Raw genomic sequence first — 22,121 nt, forward strand, 5'->3', positions numbered from 1 at the left:
ATGCCAAGAGTTCTGCATTAATATAGATTTGGAAAACATTTTGTTCAAAGGTGAAGTGTTAACATTTCCTCCATCCTGCCATTAATTTGTATGAGAAATAGCTGTATCAGGTAAGCTCTATGCAAGCAACATAGCACAGATTCTAGGTCTTATCGGACTGTGATCCCCTTTCTCATGAAGCCCTTATTTTCACCTTCTCTCACTTTCCTTGTGAAAATAATAAGCCTACAATTAATGGGCCACTCTTTTCTATTCCCCTATTACCTAACATCTGACTTGGTAGGAAAAATTGTGTTTCCAACTGGAATTCCAAGGTATGTTACTTCCTCTCTCTCCACCTTTATAGGTGTGAAAGTTCATAGACTTCTACTTCCTAGGTATGAAATAAAAATGCCCGAAGTAAGTAGAGGTTTTTTTTTTTCCCATTGAATCCACTCCAAAGAAGCACAAATATGCACAATGATACATACTTTGGACCTCTTGGTGTTTATTGTTACTTAGTATTATCATTCCATGTTTAAGCAAACTCATTCTTTGTATTTTCCACCACTAGCTTCATTCTTCATTTCTCAATTTTGTAAGAGAATGGGGGTTGATTACTTATTTCCTGCATCTGAAGTGGTCTTCTGCTATTTTAGTAAAGTTTGATGGTTTTCTCTCTCCGGATCCAAGAGAGGGGGGCAGTCCCTGGAAAACACACACACGCATAAAAGATATTTAAATTGCTATTTCTCAAAATTAAAATTAAGTAGTTAGGTCAAAGTATCTTGGTCCTCCTGGACTGTCCACATTTTACTGACTTTGATATCTTTAAATTGTACCTCAGAGTTTAAAATTGTCCTCCACAATCTATGCAATATTGCCTAAATTCTCTGTATGGCTGTGCGATATGAGTACATGTGAGTCTTTAAAAAAACACTGTGGCAATCAAAAAGATAGGATCAATTCCATAAAGACTCGTAAATTTTATAGAGGTAAGAGAGCCCCAAACCTAAATATAGGAGCAAAGCATGAGCCCATACCTGTGGAATAATGCTTCAAAGAAGTGGAGATGATGAATCACGTGCATCAAGTGTCCATTCCAGTCATTCTCCTTTACCTTGTTTAGCTTTCTCTCCCATAAGCAGTTTTGTACTATAGTATCCCTTATAGGGTAACTACTTACTGACCTGGAGTTACGCTATGACTTACTTTTACTGTCTATTCCTCTACCAGAAGAAAGCAGCTTCAAAACACATTTATTCCCCACCATCACCACCCTACTTGAGATCCTTACCTGTCTGCCTCTCTGTTCCCTCTTCTTGTCTCTTATATCCTTAGGTAGTACTGCAGGGGATTCAGCCAGAGATCCTCACAGATGATCTGGTAATGGACAAAGACAAATGAGCCAGCATCCCCCACGGATCTTGGAAACCCACCAAGGCCATTTCTGATACTGCCCTTAGGGGACTTACCTCAGCAATTCTATTAGATCCTGCAAAGTTATGGTCAGACAACCAGTTGAAGAAGTTAAGGCTGGTATTGGAGTTACTGTAGCTGTTGGTCTGGCACTCATAATCACCGAGCCATTGGATTGGAGTGGAATGAGATGCCTTATATCCTGTAGAAAGAAGAAGATAGGGAGAGGGTCTTGTTCACCAGTTCCCCAAACTACCCACAGAACGACCTCTTACCAGTGATAGTAATGTCATACTCCTTAGTGATCACTTCATTTTGGAAGTAAGGGTTTCTCCCAAAGAAAAATATGATTTTGCAACTATTTGTAGGATGGATGAACTCTTCTACCTGAACAGGGAAAAGCGGAGACAGGAAAAATCACTCCAGGCCTTGCCTGATTCTATGCTTAATAAGTTCTCCCCTCACTTATTCCTATACTTTAAGCATCCCATCTCTTACCTTCAAACTGATCATATAGTTGAGCATATCCTGATCCTGGTCGCTGATCATTGCTGACATCAGAGGATGGTTCAGAATCTGCACTGGGTTAAGGAGTCAAATACACGAGGATGGCAAGGGTAAAAATGGTCAACACACCTGGAAAGCAATCAGAAGTAGGAAGACACATTTCCCAGAAAACTACTATTGCTAGTTTATCTCAGTCAACCTCCATCCTTCTTTAAAAGCCTCCTTATATCCTATTTTCTGAGAGCTCCTGAACTTAATTTTTGTACGCATACAGGTGTCATGCCTGAAAATGGATGTTTTGAGGACAATCATTGATTAACCAGTGAAAATTTGGGGATGTTTACTTGAGGCAATGAATCTTAGATAAGCTTCTCTGGATTCTAAAGTGAAGCAAGAGTATATGATTAGAGTTCTAAAAGGACCATCTGATGAATGGGAAGCCATTTATAAGCCGAGTATATTGCATGGTGTCAAAATGCGCCCACAAAGACACAATGCTTAGTATGAAAAGGAATCTATGTGTTGAGGACCTGTTGTTTGCAGGCAGGTACCGGCAGTAATAGGCCAGGACAAATGATAAAGATTGCCATACAGAACCAATCTCTATTCAGTTACGCTAATAAATATCGGTTCTTTAAATGTGAAATGTGTTACGGAACTTCTATGTTATTCTTAATTCTATTAAAATATATATGGGGAAACGGACTTGGCCCAGTGGTTAGGGTGTCCGTCTACCACATGGGAGGTGTCCGTCTACCACATGGGAGGTCTGTGGTTCAAACCCTGGGCCTCCTTGACCCATGTGGAGCTGGTCCACGCGCAGTGCTGATGTGCGCAAGGAGTGCCGTGCCACGCAGGGGTGTCCCCCGTGTAGGGGAGCCCCACATGCAAGGAGTGCGTCCCGTAAGGAGAGCCGCCCAGCGCAAAAGAAAATGCAGCCTGCCCAGGAACAGCGCCGCCCACACTTCCCGTGCTGCTGACAACAGAAGCAGACAAAGAAAAAGACGCAGCAAATAGACACAGAGAACAGAGGGGGGGAGGGGGGGAATTAAATACCTAAATAGACTTAAAAAAAAAATATATATATATATATATATATATATATATTTACCACCAGGAAAAATTCCTGTGCTTTGCTGAAAAGTTACGGATTCATCAAAACTTCTGCAAGTGCTGAAGGTGGCCATTTGCTTCACTCGATACACTTAATTCAATAAGTATTCCATCCCCCCACAGGATTGCCTCCTTCCTCAGCCCTGACTTCCTCCCCCATCCTCTTGCCTAGTCCACTCCCATTGGAACTGTACTAAGGATACGATTTGTTTGTTTGTTTAGGCTCTTATGATCTTTTTTATTAAGGTATAACTAACATACAATAAAATGCACAACCCGTAGTTTGTTCAGTTTCCGCAACTGTACAAACCCACATAATCACAAGTCAAAACAGGATTTAGTACATTTTCACCACCCCAAAAGTTTCCTTGTGTCTCCTCAGTCAAACCCCCTCCCTGCCTTCAAGAAACCACTTCTATCACCAGAAAGGAGCTTTTTCTGCTCTTGGAGTTTAGCTAAACGCAGTTGTACAAGGATACGGTTTTGAACCAGAAGCCACGAATACGCTCAATGATGTTGCTTCTGCGCTCCAGGTGCGGCTTAAAGGCCTGCCTCAGCTTGTGCTTCAGCCGGCAAAAGGCCCGGTTGGTTCGGACTTTCACGCTGCTCAGCTCTAACTGCAGGGCCTCTAGCGCCTCCACTGATGTCTGGGCCGCCTCCGCATCATACCCTGGCTGGGCCCGCCCGCACTCCTCCTGCCCCTCCTCCAGGCTTTTCTGCTCGCTTCTCGCTCCTGCTCTTCGGCCACTCCCTCCACTACCGCCACTACATTCTCCCGCACGATGTCCTCCATCACCACCTCCACTCTCCACTCCAGCACCGCCATTTCCGGCAGCTCCTCCACCCAGAGCACCGCGGCCTCCTCGCAGGGCGCCTCTCCCGTCTCCATCCCTCCAGCTGGGGCCTGTGCCTCCGCCCCTGCCCTGCAGTTCTGTGGGGACTGTTCTGAGCGTGCCTGGGGAGCCGGGCCTTCGCCGGGACCCGCTTCACTCGCCATGTGGCCCGGGCCGGTGCAGGGAAAGACCCCGCACACGCTCTCCCCAGGCCAAGCCCGCGGGTACAGCAGCGCCCCCTAGCTACGCGGGTGGGCCCCGGCAGCCTGTGGCGTTTGGAGCTGGGCGCATGCGCAGCGCTTGGTGAAGGCAAGACGGCCAGTGGCGGGAAAGCCGCGCTTTCCACGCCCCACGCCGCTCCCCCCCCCCCCCCCCCCTCCAGCGGCGCAGAGCCCTGGCCCCTCCCGCTCCTGCCCTTCCCCGCTCCTGCCCCGCCCTCACACTGGGCTGGAGCAAAGCCTGCGCCTGCAACCCGCAGCCCAGCCTTCGAGGGAGCGAGTCTGCAGGGCGCTGCTCACCTCCAGCAGGCTGGTGGGGAACGTGCGTGGCGCTCAGTGAAGGTCAGGTCAGGGCCCGCGCGGGGACCCCGGCTGGTTCTGGGGCGGAATTTCCTAAGCCATGGAGGCAGACCCCGCCATACAGGATCTGGCTGCCCGCAGCGATTATCCCGCCCACAAAACCTAAGCGGAGCCGGGAAAACTGCGCCCTGGCAGCCGAGCCGGTGCCCGGAAAGGCGCCCTGTTCTTCCTCTTTCACGTTTCCTATTGTGGGCACCGTTAGCTCGACCTACACAAATGTCTCTCCTTGCTCGTTTTTCAGTGGAGAGAGATCGTGACGGTAAGTAGTGCACAGAAAGCATACGCATATGGAACCCAAGATCATGGGGTCACAGGTCCTGCACTCTTTCCTATAACGTGAGGGAGAAGGACGGAGTAGATTCTTCCAAGCTGGTGACCTAAATCCCTCAAAGGAAAAACTGTCGCCGCTCAGGAAAGAAGACGCTTTGGGGACAAGGTCCAAGACTGGCTGGAAGGAGTTTTGAAAAGTATATTGTATTTTTCCATATCATACATTTTCTTTTACTTTTTCTTTCTGTCTTCCTGATGTACACAGCTGTAATGGATGTTCATCTAAAAATACTTTCAGAACCTGTTTTATTCCATACCAAGAAAACCATAATATTTATTTCCTCTCCTTTTACCTTTATACAAAAATAATTGTAATAAGTAACAACGCATTAAGATAATTAATTCAAAACCCAGCAATTCGTGGTCAAAGTGTAATTGACGTTGAGGCAAGTTTGATTGTGTCTCCACACCATGCCAGATCATACTGTGGAAAAATCACTGGGGAACTATTATGCTAGCCTGGAGAAACAAATCTCATTAGGACTTGAGGAAACCAGGCAAAGATCTTAACTCCTATTCCAATTTACCGTTTCTTTGCCTCCCTTCTTTTAAAATGGGGTGTAAATGTTCTTCTGATATGTTCTATCCCTGGGTCTGTCAAGCTGAGAAGGAAGATCCACAGTCCTCTTCTTCTGACCTGACAATTCTTTTGATTTTCTCTATCAGTGTATGGGCAAACATAAAAGGAGGCTACATAACCATGTATGGCATTTTATCTCATGAAGTTCTTTAGGACAATTTCTTGCCAGTTGGCCCCCCAAGCATGGTCTTTCTGGGAATATAGTTTATAAGGAGTTAAGCAGAAATAAGGCAAGTGGTTAATGACAAGTGCCTGTTTGTATACTATGGAATAATATTCTGGGTCGTGGCTAGTAATACTGATAAGGGGCACTAAACACTTCTGGAGTGATGTCATCATCATGTCAATGTACAAGTCTCTTAGAAAAGCCTCCCCAGAGATGGAGTGAGTAAAAGGCCAAATTCTGCTTGCTGGAGGACAGCAGAGATCAGAAAATAATCCACAAATGCTGATTTGAAGAAACTGAAAAATCATAGGCAGGAGAAATCTTTCCCATAAAGAAGGCCAATTTTCATGACCCTTCGCCCTTATTGGGTCCCTTGCAACTCAGGATCCACACAGAGGCAGCGCAGTGCCACATCCGTCTCACCACATATAAAGACTGTTGACAGAATCATATTTAGAAACTCCATGCATCCCCAGGCACTGGAACCTACGTCTGCAGAGACCCAGAGGAGAATACAAGCCTACAAAGAATACAAAGCAGCTCACTCAGGCAAGATCTCAATCTTTTTGTGTGTGTGAGAGAGGTGGTGAGTGTAAATCGATGCCATCTTGCCCCAGCTCCTCAGGATACTGCCTTTTACAAACATGATTAATTTATGCAGAGAGAGCATTCAGTTTAAAAATACAATGCCAAAGAATGCAGCCTTCACAAAGGTATTACGTGTTCTTTGCCAAGATTTTATTTCTCAAATCATACAATGCATTTTATTAAGTGCTAGTTGGTATCCTAACAATAATCTGTTTGAAGCTCATTTTATTTATTTATTCATTTATTTGTTATTAATTCATGTACTGATTTTATCTTTAAAGAAGCTTTAGATTACATAAATGTTACATAAAAATATGGGGGAATCCCATATACCCCACCCATTCCTCCTCCCACACGGTTCCCCATTAACAACATCTTTCATTAGTGTGGTTCATGTGTTACAATTGATGAACGTATATTGAAGCATTGCTACTTACCATGGACTATAGTTTACATTATCATTTATACTTTGCCCCACACAATTTTATGGGTTTTGGCAAAATGTATAATGGCCTGTATCCATCATTGCAATGCCATGCAGGTCAATTCCAATGTACCAAAAAGCCCCCATATTATACCTATTCTTCTCTCTCCCTCCCCCTCAGAACCTCTGGTGGCCACTGCCTTTATATCAATGATATAAGTTCTTCCATTGCTAGAATAATAATGTCTATAATAGAATAATATGTCTACTTTAGTCCATCATTCTTTCCCAAGCTTGAGGGTTTTGGGATGGTGATGTCTACTCTGTTTCTGATTGAGATGGGACTTAGATCCCATGTGGTAGATGGATAGAGCTGTCTTAATTGTAATTTATTTGGGATGGGTAGTGTCCATCTTCATTCTTTTGTTAGCTCTCCTATTGAGTCCATTGAACTCATTTTAGAGTTGAAATAACAGAAATCAAGGAGGTAAAGTTATTTGACCAAATGCAGGTGGCAGGACTAGAATCTGTATCTCTTACTCCCCAGCCCAGTGATTACTTTAACAGCTCTTGGAAATTATGTTTTTAATAGATGTACATAGAACAGAGTACAAATTTTCACTTGAAAAGCTTAAGAAAACCTAGAAAAATACAATAGTAAAATTTTTGAAGCACTTAAAATATGGTTCTTTCTACTTCTCCTATTAACAGGATTTTAAAGGGTGGATGGTGTTTCCATTCTAACTTAATTTTTTCCTTACCCAAATATCCAAGTTCATAAATGTAAACACATCTGATGACATGCTTCCTTATCATCCTTCTATTATGATACAAGGATTACTGAGAATTAGTAACGCCAGCTGATATCATTTCCAGGTTTTTCAAGCTCCCTAAGAAATAAATAATGATACACCTATTTTACAATGTAAGAAATGTACGGGTAGACATTAATTGTTCCACAGCATTCACCAAGAAAGTGATAGAAACAAGATGTTAACCTATATTTAAAATCTTTTCAAAACGCTTCTCCATTTTAATAGATTATGCCTGTTTCCATGATTTGTCTGCATGGGCACATGAGGTGTCATAGGGAATATAAGATTTCTAGAGCCAATGGAGGCATTTGTCTTTAATTATTGTACGTTAAGTTTATGAATAACTGGGCTGTCCCAAATCCTTGGCTTATTTTGTGAATAAATTTTGCACATTCCACTTTAGTTCATGACAATTCCATCCTTCCAGTTGCTCAGGCAAAATATTTATAGCTGCCTTTGATCCTTTCACATTTTTATAACCCATGTCCATTCTATCAGGAAATCCTCTTGACAATATCGTCAAAGTACATTCATTATGCAATTGCCTCTCATATTCTTCGTTGCTATGACAGTGTTTTAGAGAACAGCATCTCTCAAAAGAATAATTGCAACAATCTCCAGTCTTTTTTCCGGTCTTTCTGCTTCAGACCTTACCCACATTAGGTCTATTAAAAATGCTTATTTTAAATAATAATTTCTATAATATCTCCTCTTACTTCAATCACTCCAATAACTTCTCATCTCACTCCAAATAAAAGTGTAAAACCTGAGCATGGCATACAAAGCTACACATAATCTGCATCCCTTCTCTCCTCAATCACAGACAGATACACAATCATTCACACATTTCTGACCTCATCTCCCTCATTCTTCTGCACCAATCCTTAAACCATTCTTGATTTTTTCTCAAATTAATCAGAAACAATATTTCTGTCTCAGGGGTATTTAAACTTAAGGCTCCTTGTAAGTAAAACTCTTTCCCTTCAATTGAATGCTCTGCTATCTCCTTCATCTCCTTCAGGTATCTGGAAATAAGAGCTTATCAGTGTTGTTTTCTTTAATTATCCAATTTAACACTGAAATCAATTATTTAGCTTGGGTCTTCCAGAATAGTGCCTTATGAATTAAGCATATCAAAGTACCAGCTCTTTTAATATCCTAATTCTTTGCAGAATAGTACATTTGTAAAATAAAATAGAAACATGGTAATGTCAAGTTGCTCTGTGTTCCTAAGCACTTACTCTACCTTTCTGTATTTATTATGGACTAGTCCTAGGATGTAGAACAACACTGTGTCTCTTAAACTTGTGCATACGTGTTATTGGGGATCACATTAAAAACCAGATTCTATTTTAGTATGTATGTGGTAAGGCCTGAGATTGTGCATTACTAACAAGTTCCTAGGTGATGCTATTTACTTTCATACTAAAAATAGGAATGCTAGAAAACAGAGTCTGCAGCATGATTGAAGGGCCAAGAATTAATTTAGGAGGTCCAAGCCCAGGGGATTTTGGGTATGAAACAAGGGAAGTGAAATAATTGGGAAAAAAAGAATGAGATATGATTCTTTACAACACTCTGTAGCTGTTCACAAGACAACAGTTTTTTCTTTAAAGGGTATAAGGGAGAAATGAACCTTGAAAAAAAGAAAGATGGATTATCTTCAAAGCTGCTTAATTCTCATCCTACAAAGAACTATCTCATTCATCCCTTGTTGTAGCATCATCTGATCCTCATGTGATGTCTCTGAAATCAAGAGCCTTCACCAGCTAAAGGGTGCTAATATATACAAGACCAAAAGTGGACAGACGAACCTGGAATAGGTAAAGGTCCTGTCTAAGGAAAAGAGATAAAGGAGGGGAATCTAAGTAACAGTGTTATGCCCAATACAAAGCTAAGCAAGGAAGTTATTTAGCACCCTTCCAAGCTGTATTTTCTTCTATTACGTGTCTCACCATTTTATATGATACACATTACTTTTAGGTTCTATATCATTTGTTTCTATTATTAAAATGTATGGAAATTGATTGCAACGATTGTCTGTTTTGGTCATCTAGGCCTAAGTAATGCCCACCACATGACGGTTGCTAAGTAATTCTTTGGCAAGTAAATAAATGAGTGAGTCAATAAGTATCTATATAAAGAGATTAACTCCAAAATAGAACAGTTAAAATGACTGTTCTTTAACCTTAGGTTATATGCTTTTTCCCTATGGTGAAGCATTTTAACATGCTAATTCTACAAGTCAATGAATCGCATGGAATATGGCCTGATGAAAGCTTTGGGATTAGCATTTCATTAGCTATTGCAGTTTAGCTAGCCAAAGCTGTTTGCTGAGGTTGTATTTTGGAAAACTTGCAATGCATTATTGAGCCTTTCAAAAAATCGGGCCTCCCAACTTAGAGAAAGTGATAGAAATTTGATATAAAAGAATTAAATCTATTTCACTCAACTTTGAATATATTTTCTTGTGATTTAGAAAGTTATTCCAATTATTTAAATAATGATAAGTATTGAGTTAACTACTTTCAGAACATTTTATATGGAATTTATAAATGGGAATATTTTTATTAATTTCAAGTATGATTTTAAATCATTCCTTACATAAGCCTATAAACTATTTTCTTTACAAAATAGATATAACAAGATTTTAAGGTAACTTATTGGGCAATTTAAAGCACCTAAGTTTGCATCCTTGAAAGTATTTATTGGTGTACTTGACATTGTAGCTTTATGATAATGAGTCTATGCATTTTCTTTTCATTTTGCCTAGTAGCATATTTCACCAGTTTTTTATTTATTTATACAATTTGCTTAGTAGTAAAAATAGTGACAGGTGAATCAATTTAAATATGCTCCATATTTTCAATCCTTATGATTAATATATAATGTGTAATAAATTCCACATGTAATTTATTTTTTCAGTATTCAGAATAGAGAATAAAAATCATAGGTCTTATTTCTACATTTTACACACTTAAAAGCAGACAGATTTATTCATTCTTACATTGATCCTTTATTGAAGGATTACCATATAAATATTACTACATAAATAACTACTTGGTAGACTGAGAACATTTTGCCCCTTACACCTGACTTTATCAAAACAAAGGTTGTTGGCATTTAAAGTATCATATATAGATAGAAAGTGTGCTTAATATTGTTAAGTAACAGAACTGGGTCAAAGGTAAAATAGTGAAAATTATTCCATTTGCTCTGGTTCTTCCATACCATACTTATCTGTTGTGTTTTTTTTTGGTTGTTTTTTGTTTTGCTTAAGAGCGGGACATTTTAAAAAATGACAATTACATCTTAGCTTTTAAAAATCTATAATTTTATATATTTGTTTATTTATTTATTTTATTTATCTCCCCTTCCCCCCCACCCCAGTTGTCTCTTCTCTGTGTCTATTTGCTGCGTGCTCTTCTTTGTCCACTTCTGTTATTGTCAGCAGCACGGGAAATCTGTGTTTCTTTTTGTTGCGTCATCTTGTTGTGTCAGCTCTCTGTGTATGCAGTGCCATTCCTGGGCATGCTGAACTATCTTTCACGCTGGGTGGCTCTCCTTACAGGGTACACTCCTTGCGTGTGGGGCTCCCCTATGTGGGGACACCCCTGTGTGGCACGGCACTCCTCGTGTGCATCAGCACTGCACGTGGGCCAGCTCCACATGGATCAAGGAGGCCCGGGGTTTGAACCACAGACCTCCCATATGGTAGACGGATGCCCTAACCACTGGGCCACGTCCACTTCCCTCAATTTTATTATTGTAACATATAGACAGCCTAAAATTTCCCTTTTAACCACATTCATATATATAATTCAGTGTTGTTAATTGCATTCACAATGTTGTGCTACCATATGTTATTAGAATAAAAATAAAATTTAAGATGGAAACACACAAATTGTGAACTCAATTGTAAATGAAGGATTACAGTTAATAGAACAAATATATAAATTTTCTTTGATGAATTCAAACAAATATACCATACTAATTCAAGATGTCAAAAATACAGTGGCGTTCTTGATATAGATGTGGAGTGGACACAAACATTCCAAGGTCCACAGGATGGAGGAATAGAGTATGGATTAGAGTGGCCTTCGTGATATTCTATTCATGAACTATTGTGATTAGTAATCGAAGAAAATGTGCATTGGTGTGGAGAAAGTGGCCATGGTGGCTGCTGGTGGTAGGGAGTGGGAGGGGGAGATGTGATGTGGGGACATTTTTGGGGGTTGGAGTTGTCCTGGGTGGTGCTGCAGGGACAGTTACCGGACATTGTATATCCTCCCATGGCCCACTGGGTGGACTGTGGGAGAGTGTGGGCTATGGTTTGGACCATTGACCATGAGGTGCAGCGGTGCTCAGAGATGTGTTCACCAAATGCAGTGAATGTCTCATGGTGATGGAGGAGGTTGTTGTTATGGGGGGAGGAGTGGGATGAGGGGGTGGGGGCTATATGGGGACCTCATATTTTTTTAATGTAACATTAAAAAATAAATAAGTAAAGACAAAAAAAATAGGGTGGTGTGATCTTTAGGCTAATGTGTTGACTCGGCCAGGTAAATGCGCCCAGGTGTTTGGTCAAGCAAGCATTGGTTTAATTGTAATACAAGAACATTTATAGACTTTAGTCACCAGTGACTTTACTGCATAGATAGCTGATTACATCTACATCAACTAGGGAGATTGCCATCAGCAATGAGTGATGCTTTATCCAATCAGTTGAATGCCTCAAGAGGGAAAGTGATTTCAGCATTCAGGGAGAATTTCTCAGCTAGTCTTTGGACAGCCAACAGTTCCCAGAAGTCATCATGAACCTTCAGTGGACCTTCATCAGAGCCCCTTATTTGTAGCCTGACTGTGGATCCTTGACTTGTGCATTTCCATGGTCATCTGAGAGACTATGGTAAAATTGCATACTATTGACAGATATCTTCTGCAGTATTTGAACAGATATTTACACAATGATGTTCATAGAAGCATTATTTACAATTGCCAAAAGATGGATGCATCCTAAATGTCCAACAAGCACAGAATGAATAAGTAAAATGTAGTATATACTGGTATTTACATACAATGGGATATTATTCAAACATAAATAGGAATGAAGTCCTGATACATGTAAGATGAGTTAACCTTGAAGATGTTACGTTGAGTGAAGTAAGCCAGACACAAAAGAATAATATTGTATGATCTTACTAATTTACAGTAATTTGAATAAACAAATATATATAGAGTCGGAATAAGGGATATAGGTTACTAGGGGTGATTTCAGGGTAGTGAATAGGAAGTTAATACTTTTGTATTCCTTATTTACCTGTATGTTATTTAGTGGTGAGTTACCTAATATTTTTCTATATATATATATATTTTTAAAGATTTATTTATTTCTCTCCCCCTTCCCCCACCCACAAATTGTCTACTCTCTGTGTCAATTCACTGTGTTTTCCTCTGTGTCAGCTTCTATTCTTGTCAGCAGTCTGGGAATCTGCGTCATCTTGCTGCATCAGCTCTCCATGTGTGTGGCGCCTATCTTTCAATATTGGAGATTTTTCAGATATCATTCTGTTAGACATTTCTAATTTCCTTATGGTATGAGAATAAACATCACATTAATTGAATATATTTAAATGCTTTAAATCATGTTTTATGGAACAGAATAGGGTATAACTTGGTAAGTGTCCATTCCATTGTTCTACTTAAAAGTATGCAAATTCTGCTGTTATTAGATAGCATATTTATAAATGTCTTTTAAGTCAAGTTGGTTTATAGTTCAAGACATTAAAATTCTCAAGATTTTCTGTTTATTCTATTAAATTTTGAGAACAAGTTGTTGAAACTATGAATAATTATGAATTTGTCTATTCTTACAGTTCTCCCAGACTTTGCTTCACATAACTTGAATCACTGGTACTAAATGCACAGAAGATAAGGGCTGTTACATTATTACTTGGGTGAAATCTATGATAAGCTGGAGGTAAGAAATTGTACAGGGAAGAGATAAAATGGGGGCATAGGGATACCTTTAGGTGGGGCTTTTTGGGCTTGAGGAGGGGCTAGGGATAGAAGGAAAGGTCAGATGGCCCAAGAAATTGGGAGTAGGGTAGTGGGAACATTTGAACATAGGGGGTTGTCAGGTATGTGGTTGAAACTATAATGTTGAGAAAACTCTTTAGAAAATATAAGGAAGGTTACCTGTTTCAGATGCTTAAGGGGGGTGGGGCACCTGACACAGGGCAGGCTTCTAGGGAGTGTGTGAATGCTCATTTGTCATCGTGGGTTATATCACTGGGTGGAGACCCATACAATGAGAATGAAGTGATACCCACATCCTGGGGAGGACTAACATTCTCAAACAGAAGGAATTGTATCTCCCGAGAGAACTGGTGGCTCCCAGTGGGTTAGGGCAGTCAGAGTATGTCAAGCTCTCAACATTGTTACAAGAATCTTTGAATATGGTCCTTCAAGTACTGAAGATTGATTGTCACTGTGGGCCCTGAGGGGAGGGGGAAAGAGGTATTATATAGATGGAATCAGTGTAACTGTGGGACAATGGAAGTGTTACACAAGATCATGCAATGCTAGATATAGGACATGGTAAATTACAACAACAATGTATAAAATCTATAGGCTAAAATGAAAACCATAATGTAAAACATAATATAACTAAAAATTTAGAAAATTGTATGGTCTAAATATAAACCATAATAAAAACCCAAATGGAGCCATTTTGAAAGCTATTGTTTCAATATCTGTACATTGCTGTAGCAAATATAATATAAACATGTAAAAAGATCATTGCTTGGGAAGGCAAAAAGTGTTTGATGTTGGATATGTGAGAGTACTATATACTGTATATGTGAATTACTGTGATCTAAAACTTTTGTGGAGATAAACTTAATAATTAGGAAAAAGAAAAGGAGAAGAAAGGATGTAGACACTGAGGAAGAAATGGAAGAAATTGCCTTGCCACTGTACATACAGGGCAACACCTATTGCAGTGATGAAAGGCAAAACATTAAAAACAAAGCTATTTCATTTTATAAATCTGCTACCCCAAATTGTTTTTGCTTTATTTAATTTTTCTAAATTAATAAGTAGTCTATATCTAACCTTTAAACCCATCACTATATTCCATTTTACTATTAATGGATCCTGGCAATATATCTGGCTTCATTTTTTAAGAAGTTTTGGACCACTGAGTGGTTCAACTATGGCGGGGGAGGAACACAGGGGTGGGTTGTTATTGGTGGGGGTTACATGGTTGGGAGGGAGTTTTCCAGGGCATGTATTCAGGGTACATAAAAATGTTTGGATATTTTCATAGTGGTTACAGTTAAAAATGACAACTGAGGGAGTGCTGAGTTCCTAGCCAGGGGAGCTCTCTCACAATTCCCAATGGAACAGCAATAATCCCCCAAGAGCTATGGAAAAGACCAATAAAGAAGGATGGTCCAACAATGAGCCCTTGATACTGATAACTATTCTTATGAGCCTGTGTGCTTGAAATATGAACTAGGCCTAGAGCTGCAGGGTGCCTAAGATTTACCTCCTGAGAACCTCCATGTTGCTCAAATGTGACAACTCTCTAAGTCAAACTCAGCATGTAAATGCATTATCTTCCCCCCAGTGTGGGTCATGACTCCAGGGGACTAGCCTCCCTGGTGCCAAGGGATTACTACTGAGCACCAGCAGATGATGTAACTAGAAAAAGACCTGGAATAAAGGGGTCAACTCAGACCAGCAGAATATCTCAGCCTACATGTCATATCAGGTGTTAAAATCTGCTTTTTGACCCTGAATAAAAGGGGAAAATGGAAAGGACAAATTATATTATATGGCTATGAGTCTCCAAAAAAGAGTCAGAAGGTCATCAGTGGGGTCACACTTATGCATGCCTTAGGAGGGTCCCAGTGACAGCCAAAATAGATAGAAACCCAGGTACTGGGTCTCCTGAGGGCTACAGAGACCCACAGGTTCTATGGTCATGACAGATGGCTCTAGAGTTCAGTACCATGTCAGTAGGCCCTACTTTGGAGTTTGTGTCCCTGAATGTGATGGAGTTGGACTCTGATGTGGCCTTTTTACACATGCCTCTTCTGTTACTTTTACCGGAACTCTGGTTGGTGCTAGGGTTAGTGTATACTCAGGAGACCTGAATTTCTGGACTGTCCATGTGACAGCCAGGCCCTGAGCCTCAGCAGACTTCTAACTCCTATCCTCTGGTTCACTGGACTTGATCTGGCCAGCTAACAGGGAGGAGGAAGAAGGTCAGTCACCACACCAGGGAGCTGAAGGTGCCTATAGCGGCAAGCAGGAGGATTACATCCATCATCCATGTGGAATCTAAACCCCCTCTCAATATAGAGGTGGAGTGGACATAACCATTGCAGGGTCTGTAGGGGGGAGGAATAGAGTATGGATTGGAGTGGACTTGCTGATATTCTACTACAGAACTATTGTAGTTAGTAATGGAAGAAATTGTAGCATTGATGTGGACAAAGTGGCCACAATGCCTGCTGAGGGTAGGGAGATGGAGGAAGAGATATGATGCGGGGCCATTTTCAGGACTGGGAGTTGTCCTGCTTGGTACTGCGAGGATGGATGCTAGACATTGTATGTCCTGCCAAGGCCAACTGGGCAGACTGGGGGAGAGTATGGGCTATGCTCTGGACCATTGACCTTGAGGTGCAGCACATCAGAGAATACATTTAATCAAAGGAATAAAGAACTCGTGCACGGAAAACTATAAAATAATGCTGAAAGAAATCAAAAGCAAAACTTTATCAAAGGACATTCTGCATTGATGGACTGGAAGGCTAAATATTACTAAGGTGTCAATTTTACCCAAAGTGATTTGCAGATTCAACACAATCCCAATTAGAAATCCAACACCTGACTTTGAAGAAACAGAGAAGTCAATCATCAAATTGAAATGAATGGGCCAAGAGGCTCTGTATAGCCAAAACCTTCTTGAAAATGAAAAACGAAGTACTCAATGAGAAAAGAATGGTCTCTTCAACACATTGTCCAGCAAAAATGAACTAAATTTGATCAAGGACTTAAGATAAAAGACCCAATCAATAAAACTCTAGAAAAAGAAACTTAAGAAACATCTTCAGAACAGTATGTTAAGCAATGGATTCTTAGACTTAACACCCAAACCACAAGCAAAACAGAAGAAAAATATAAATGGGACTTCATTAAAATTCAAATATTTTGTCCCTCAAATGACTTTATCATGAAAGTGAAAAGACAACCTACTCAATCAAAAATATTTGGAAATTGCTTTTCCAAAAAAAAAAAAAAAAAAAAGTGCAGTATCCAGAATATCAAAAAAGAATTCCTATCATTCAACAATGAAAGGACAAACAACTCAATGTAAAAATCCGAAAAAGACTTGAATAGACAGTTTTCCAAAGAAGATAAAGAAATGGCTAAAAGCACATGAAAAGATATTCCACATTATTAGCCTTTAGGGAAATGCAAATCAAAACCAGAATAACATACCATCTCAAACCCATCAGAATAGTTGCTATTTAAAAAACTGAAAATTGCAAGCATAGGAGAGGAGATGGAGATATAGCAACACTCATTTATTATTGGTGGGAATTTAAAATGGCAGTAACTGTGGAAGTTAGTTTGACAATTCCTCAGAAAGTTAAGTAGAGAAGTATCCTTTGACCAGTCAATCCCACTCGGGGTATATATCTAAATGTAGTAAAATAAGACTTAAATGAATATTTGTGCACAGATGCTCAAAATAACATTATTCACAATTGCCAAAAGGAAGCAACTCAAGTGTCCATCAATCATCGAATGGGTAAACAAAAAGTGGTATATGCAGTAGCAGTGCTCAGAGATGTATTCACCAAATGCAATGAATGTCTCATGATAATGGAGGAGATTGTTGTTATGGGGGGAGTAGTGGTGTGAGGGGGTTGGAGGGTATATGGGGACCTCATACTTTTTGAATGTAATATTTTAAAAAATAAATAAAGACAAAAAAAAGTGGTATATGCATACAAAGGAACATTACTCAGCCTTGAAAAATAATGAAGACTGACATATACTAAAACATGGATAAACCTTTTGGACATCATGTTGAGTAAAATAAACCAGACAAATGTATTATCCCACTAATCTGAAATATCATGAATATGTATATTTATAGTGCTGGGGATGTCACCAACATAAACTCAGTGGCCATCTACCAGCCCTTCCTAGTCACCCTCCACCTCCCCCCCCCCCCACCTCCTTTTCTATTGTTTCAATGTGTTTCCATTCGGCAGTCTGGGGAAATGGTAGGTCTAAGAAAGGGGATGACCATGTCTTGAACAAGGAAATGAGGATCAAGGAGCCCCAGCTGCTGATCATGGTGGGAAATTTCAGTAGCCGCCTTTCCACTTGGATCATATAAATACCCCATCGTTGGAGCACAGATTTGTCTGTCCTCTCCAATATGACGTAGACCGTGTGAAGCTTCTATCTACCAATGCTGTCCTGAGCAGTTTGGCTTCTACATTCATTAAACTGTCTAGGATAGGATCTCTTCCCCTACTCTTTTGCATACTGTGCAATGTAAGTAATAAAGCAGTGATTCGCTGGAAGATTTTGTTGTGCCTGATCCTGTGTTCTCACAATACACTGTGTAAAATCTCTCTCCACATATAAAAACTCTCTATAGTAGAGTCAAAACTAGATTAAATGTTGCCATGGTTCTGGGTGGGGTAGGGAATGGGGAGTTAATGCTTAACTTACAGTCTCTGTTTGAGGGGATAGAAGGACTTTGGTAATGGATAGTGGTGATGATAATACAACTTTGTGAATTTAAATAACACCACTGAGTTGTATATTTGAAAGTGATAAAAAAGGGAAATTTTAAACCGTAAGTTTGTTAACAGAATAAAAATTTGAACAAAATAGAATTGAGCAACTCCAACAATGAACCATAAACTAAACTATAGTCTACAGTTGATACTATAATTACAGTAATATTGTTTTGTCAATTTTAATGAAATACAGCACTGTTGGAAAGTGTTACTAATAGGAAAATTGTATGGAGGGGACTTTAGTAAATCCATACTTTCTACTTTATTTTTCTGTAAACATATGTCTAATTAAGTATATTTGCATATTTATAATAACTTTATGTTGCTGAAGTAAATTTTGATTCAGTAAACATTGAATGTAGTGAAACTACTAGAGTAAACATAAGGATGATTTAATCCACTATAATACAATTGTTCTAGGTTATCTGAGTTTTTGATTTTATTATTCAATAGTGCAGTTAGAAATATGAATAATTGAACTCCATGCAATATGCTCATAATTCACACTTACTAAGCTTTTAATTTTATATTTGTAATTGAAATGCTTTATTTAATATATTCTTAAGAGTTTTCATGTTTTCTCATCTAGGAAATATAAATACCATGATGCCACTTTTGACATGTGTAATTCTGTTATTAATGAATAATTTGAAAGATATTTCCATTTTAATATTTTGCTTCAGTGTTCTAATATTTTTTATTTTCCCCAGTTCAAATTGTTTATTCAAAATTTGACTAAAGCCAAATGTTTGCTTTAAAGAGAACTTTTAAAGAAAAACAGACAACATCTAGCTATATCCAATATTTGAATATCAAATATACATTCTGTATAATGCTAAGATTAGGAAGTATCCACTCCTTGTATTAGACTGTAATATGAAACCTACACATAATTTTCTATCATAATGTTGTAGAAAGAATACATACTGTTTAGTGTGAATAAATTGATCAAGTTTCTTCTTTGACACTATGACTAAGTTGAAACAATATATTTGTTTTTCTGAAATGGTCCTCATCTGTTAAATTAGGCTGATAGTGCCACTCACAATGACATATTTATTAATATGAGAGGAATATTTCAAGTGTATCTAATTGATAGTTATTTTAGTTTGCCAAAAGGCTACCAATGCAAAGTATTAGAAATAGGTTGGGCTCATAAAGAAAATTTATTTGGGGTAAAAGCTCATGTTTCTAAGACTGTGAAATGTCCAAATCAAGGCAGTATCAGAGATCTTTTCTCACCAAAGTCAGCAACTGTTCATCCATCCTGTTGTCTGGTCTTGTGAAGACCAAGATGGCCACTGATCTCTTCCTGGTCTCTGCCTTCCCCTCTGTATTTATTGTCTCCTGGAGCTCAGCTCTGGGCAACCAGACACAAGGCTTGTCACTTTCTGGACCTCCTCTGTCAATCTCTTGGACCTTCTCTGCCTTTCCGCAGCTGTAGGTGATCCTGAGTTCCTCTCTCACATGGCCAGATCAAATATAGCAGAACTCCCTTTTCCTGTCTCTCTTTCTCTGTGTATGTCTCTTTTTATATCAGACCCAAGAAGAGGGTGGAAACTCAACCTGAGTCATGCCTTACTGACATAGTCCAATCAAAAGCCCTAAAGAGAACTTATCAAGTAACCATCAACTGAATTTAATGCAATCACGTGGTATACCTACAGGAATAGTTTAGAGAATGTAATTTTTCTGTTTTTGGGGATTCATAAAAGAATTTCAAACTGTCATGGCACTCCAATAAAATAACTACTATTATTGCTGATGCTAATTTATTAGTCTCATTATATTCAACTCCCATGGGATTTGAAGGAAGGTGTATAAAGGCAAGTTCTAGACTGAAAAACTTCAAAGATAGAAGAGTAATAAGAGTGAAAAATTTACAGTTTTTTTGTGTGTGAGATGAGTATGGACATACTGATTAATATTCCAGTTGTTAAATATAGCCAGTATTTAAAAATTATGGATAACAACTAAATTACTAAAGAAAACTTAAGAAAATAATACTAATTGTTTCAGAAAATGGCAGTAGAGGAGGAAAAAATGTCAGACAAATCCACGATGTTTAAAAATTCAGCAATGGAATATTGTCTTAGTCTCCTAGACTGCCAAATTGTGATATACTAGAAATGGACTGGCTTTTACAAATGGAGATTTATTAGATTATAAGCTTACATTTTGAGGTTGAGGAAGAATATCCAAATCAAGCCATCCTCAGGCAATGCTTTCATCCTGAAAACTATCTACTGGCAATCCTGGATTTGTCTCATATGGCAAGGTACATGGCAGTGTCTGCTGGCCCCTCCCTTCTCTTTTGGGTTCCAAAGCTTTCAGCTTCTGGATTCCTCTGTCTTTCGTTCTGCTCCTGTGCTTTCTCTCTCAGCTTCTGTGGGTTTCTCTCTGTCTCTCTCGGTATTCATCTGATTTAAAAAGGACTCCACTAGGGATTACGACCACTCTGGACCATGCCCTACTGAAGTAACCTAATACAGACAATAGGTTTATACCAACAGGAATGGATAAGCTCTAAGGACTTGACTTTTGGGGTTCCAAAAAAAGCCTCAAATGACCACAAGTGTGAATCTAATGTATAGTGATCTGACTATTTCTGAATTTGTGTTGTTATTCTAGAACACATTGGTGCATTGAAAAGCTGGGTATTTATATAAACTCTCTAAAGAATATTAGTAGACCATGAGATAAAATAAAGTTCATGTCCAAGGGAAAAAATACAAGGGAAGCCTGAATTAGTTCTCTAATTAAAGATTATGGGGCAGTTTCAGTGTTGCCAGATCAAGGCAAATTTAAGAACAGTTGGTTTGTACAACAGCAGTGAAAAGATGTCACAGTTGTTTTTTTGTCCCCCACCCCCTACAGCTTGCTTGCTGTCTGCTCTCTGTGTCCATTCACTGTGCATCCTTCTGTGTATCTGTATTTATTTTATTTATCCCCCCCTCCTGTGGCTTGTTTTTGTTTTGCTCTCTGTGTCCACTCGCTCCGCCATCTTCTGTGGTTTTTTACTTGTCTTCCTTTTTTTTTTGGTTGCATCACCCTGCTGAGTCAGCTCTCTGTGGTGCCTGCAGGCCGGGGGCCAGCAGTCTGCAGCACCTGCAGGCTGGCCACTCTCTGCTGCTGGGAGCCTACCTTCACAAGGAGACCCCAGGACATGAACCAAGTGCCTCCCATATGGTACATGGGAGCTCAACTGCTTGAGTCACAGCCTCTTCCTGATGCCACTGTTTTTAAGGGGTTCCAGTGGATATAATGTTAGCAACAATTAATGAAATGCAAACATAATGTTTATCTTAGAAAAAACAGAGTGACATTAATGAATTCCAAACTGTGGAGGTTAAGATTGAAAGACACTGGTTTACCCTTATAAATTGTTTTGTTAGAATTACAATATTTGATTCATTTAGGTGAAAAAATATCCTGAATAACAAAGAGGAGAATTGTAAAGAACAGCTTGCTCTTGAGATCATTTTTTAAAAGTGTTTTCTATATTTCTTGTTTTCTCAATACTTTTTTTTTTGGTTATATTGAGATCCTTGCACTCTAAAAGTTTCAATTTTGAAATTCCACACCCAAGCTAATGTCCTAATAACTAGCACACATTGTGTATGCAGGCACTTTATATGTATGGCCTACTTCAATACTTTCAACAGCCCAATGAAAAGCTTCTGTGCTGTCTTTACAGATGATAAAACAGATAATAGCTAATTTGCCATAGGCCACCCAATTTTAGAGTCTATCTAATTCTAAATTAGATGCATGTACTAATTACTTGGGAAAATAAAAAGTGTGTCCTGACAGTCTTTTATTTCATATTTGATTAAAGAATAAATTACTAGAAAGAAAATAGTTTTGAGAGTTTCCCTAGGAATAGCTAATTAATGAGAAATGAATACATGTTAAAGGCAAAGAAACCAATGAACAAATTTATTACAGTTACAA

General features: G+C 39.1%; 1 protein-coding gene across 1 annotated transcript; it reads right to left on the reverse strand.

Moving 5' to 3' along the window:
- Positions 1–474: 474 nt before the first annotated feature.
- Positions 475–4,716, reverse strand: LOC139438579 (testis-specific Y-encoded protein 3-like). The gene is made up of 7 exons (XM_071213672.1): positions 4,370–4,716; positions 3,498–3,936; positions 1,897–1,974; positions 1,674–1,785; positions 1,455–1,600; positions 1,277–1,362; positions 475–687 (listed from the first exon to the last, which is right to left on the reverse strand). Exons 1-6 carry the CDS (start codon positions 4,714–4,716, stop codon positions 1,309–1,311), a joined length of 1,176 nt encoding a protein of 391 aa, XP_071069773.1. The 3' UTR covers positions 475–687; positions 1,277–1,308.
- Between the last annotated feature and the right edge of the window lie 17,405 nt (positions 4,717–22,121).

This window comes from Dasypus novemcinctus (genome assembly GCF_030445035.2).
Source record: "Dasypus novemcinctus isolate mDasNov1 chromosome Y unlocalized genomic scaffold, mDasNov1.1.hap2 SUPER_Y_unloc_1, whole genome shotgun sequence".
NCBI lineage: Eukaryota > Metazoa > Chordata > Mammalia > Cingulata > Dasypodidae > Dasypus > Dasypus novemcinctus.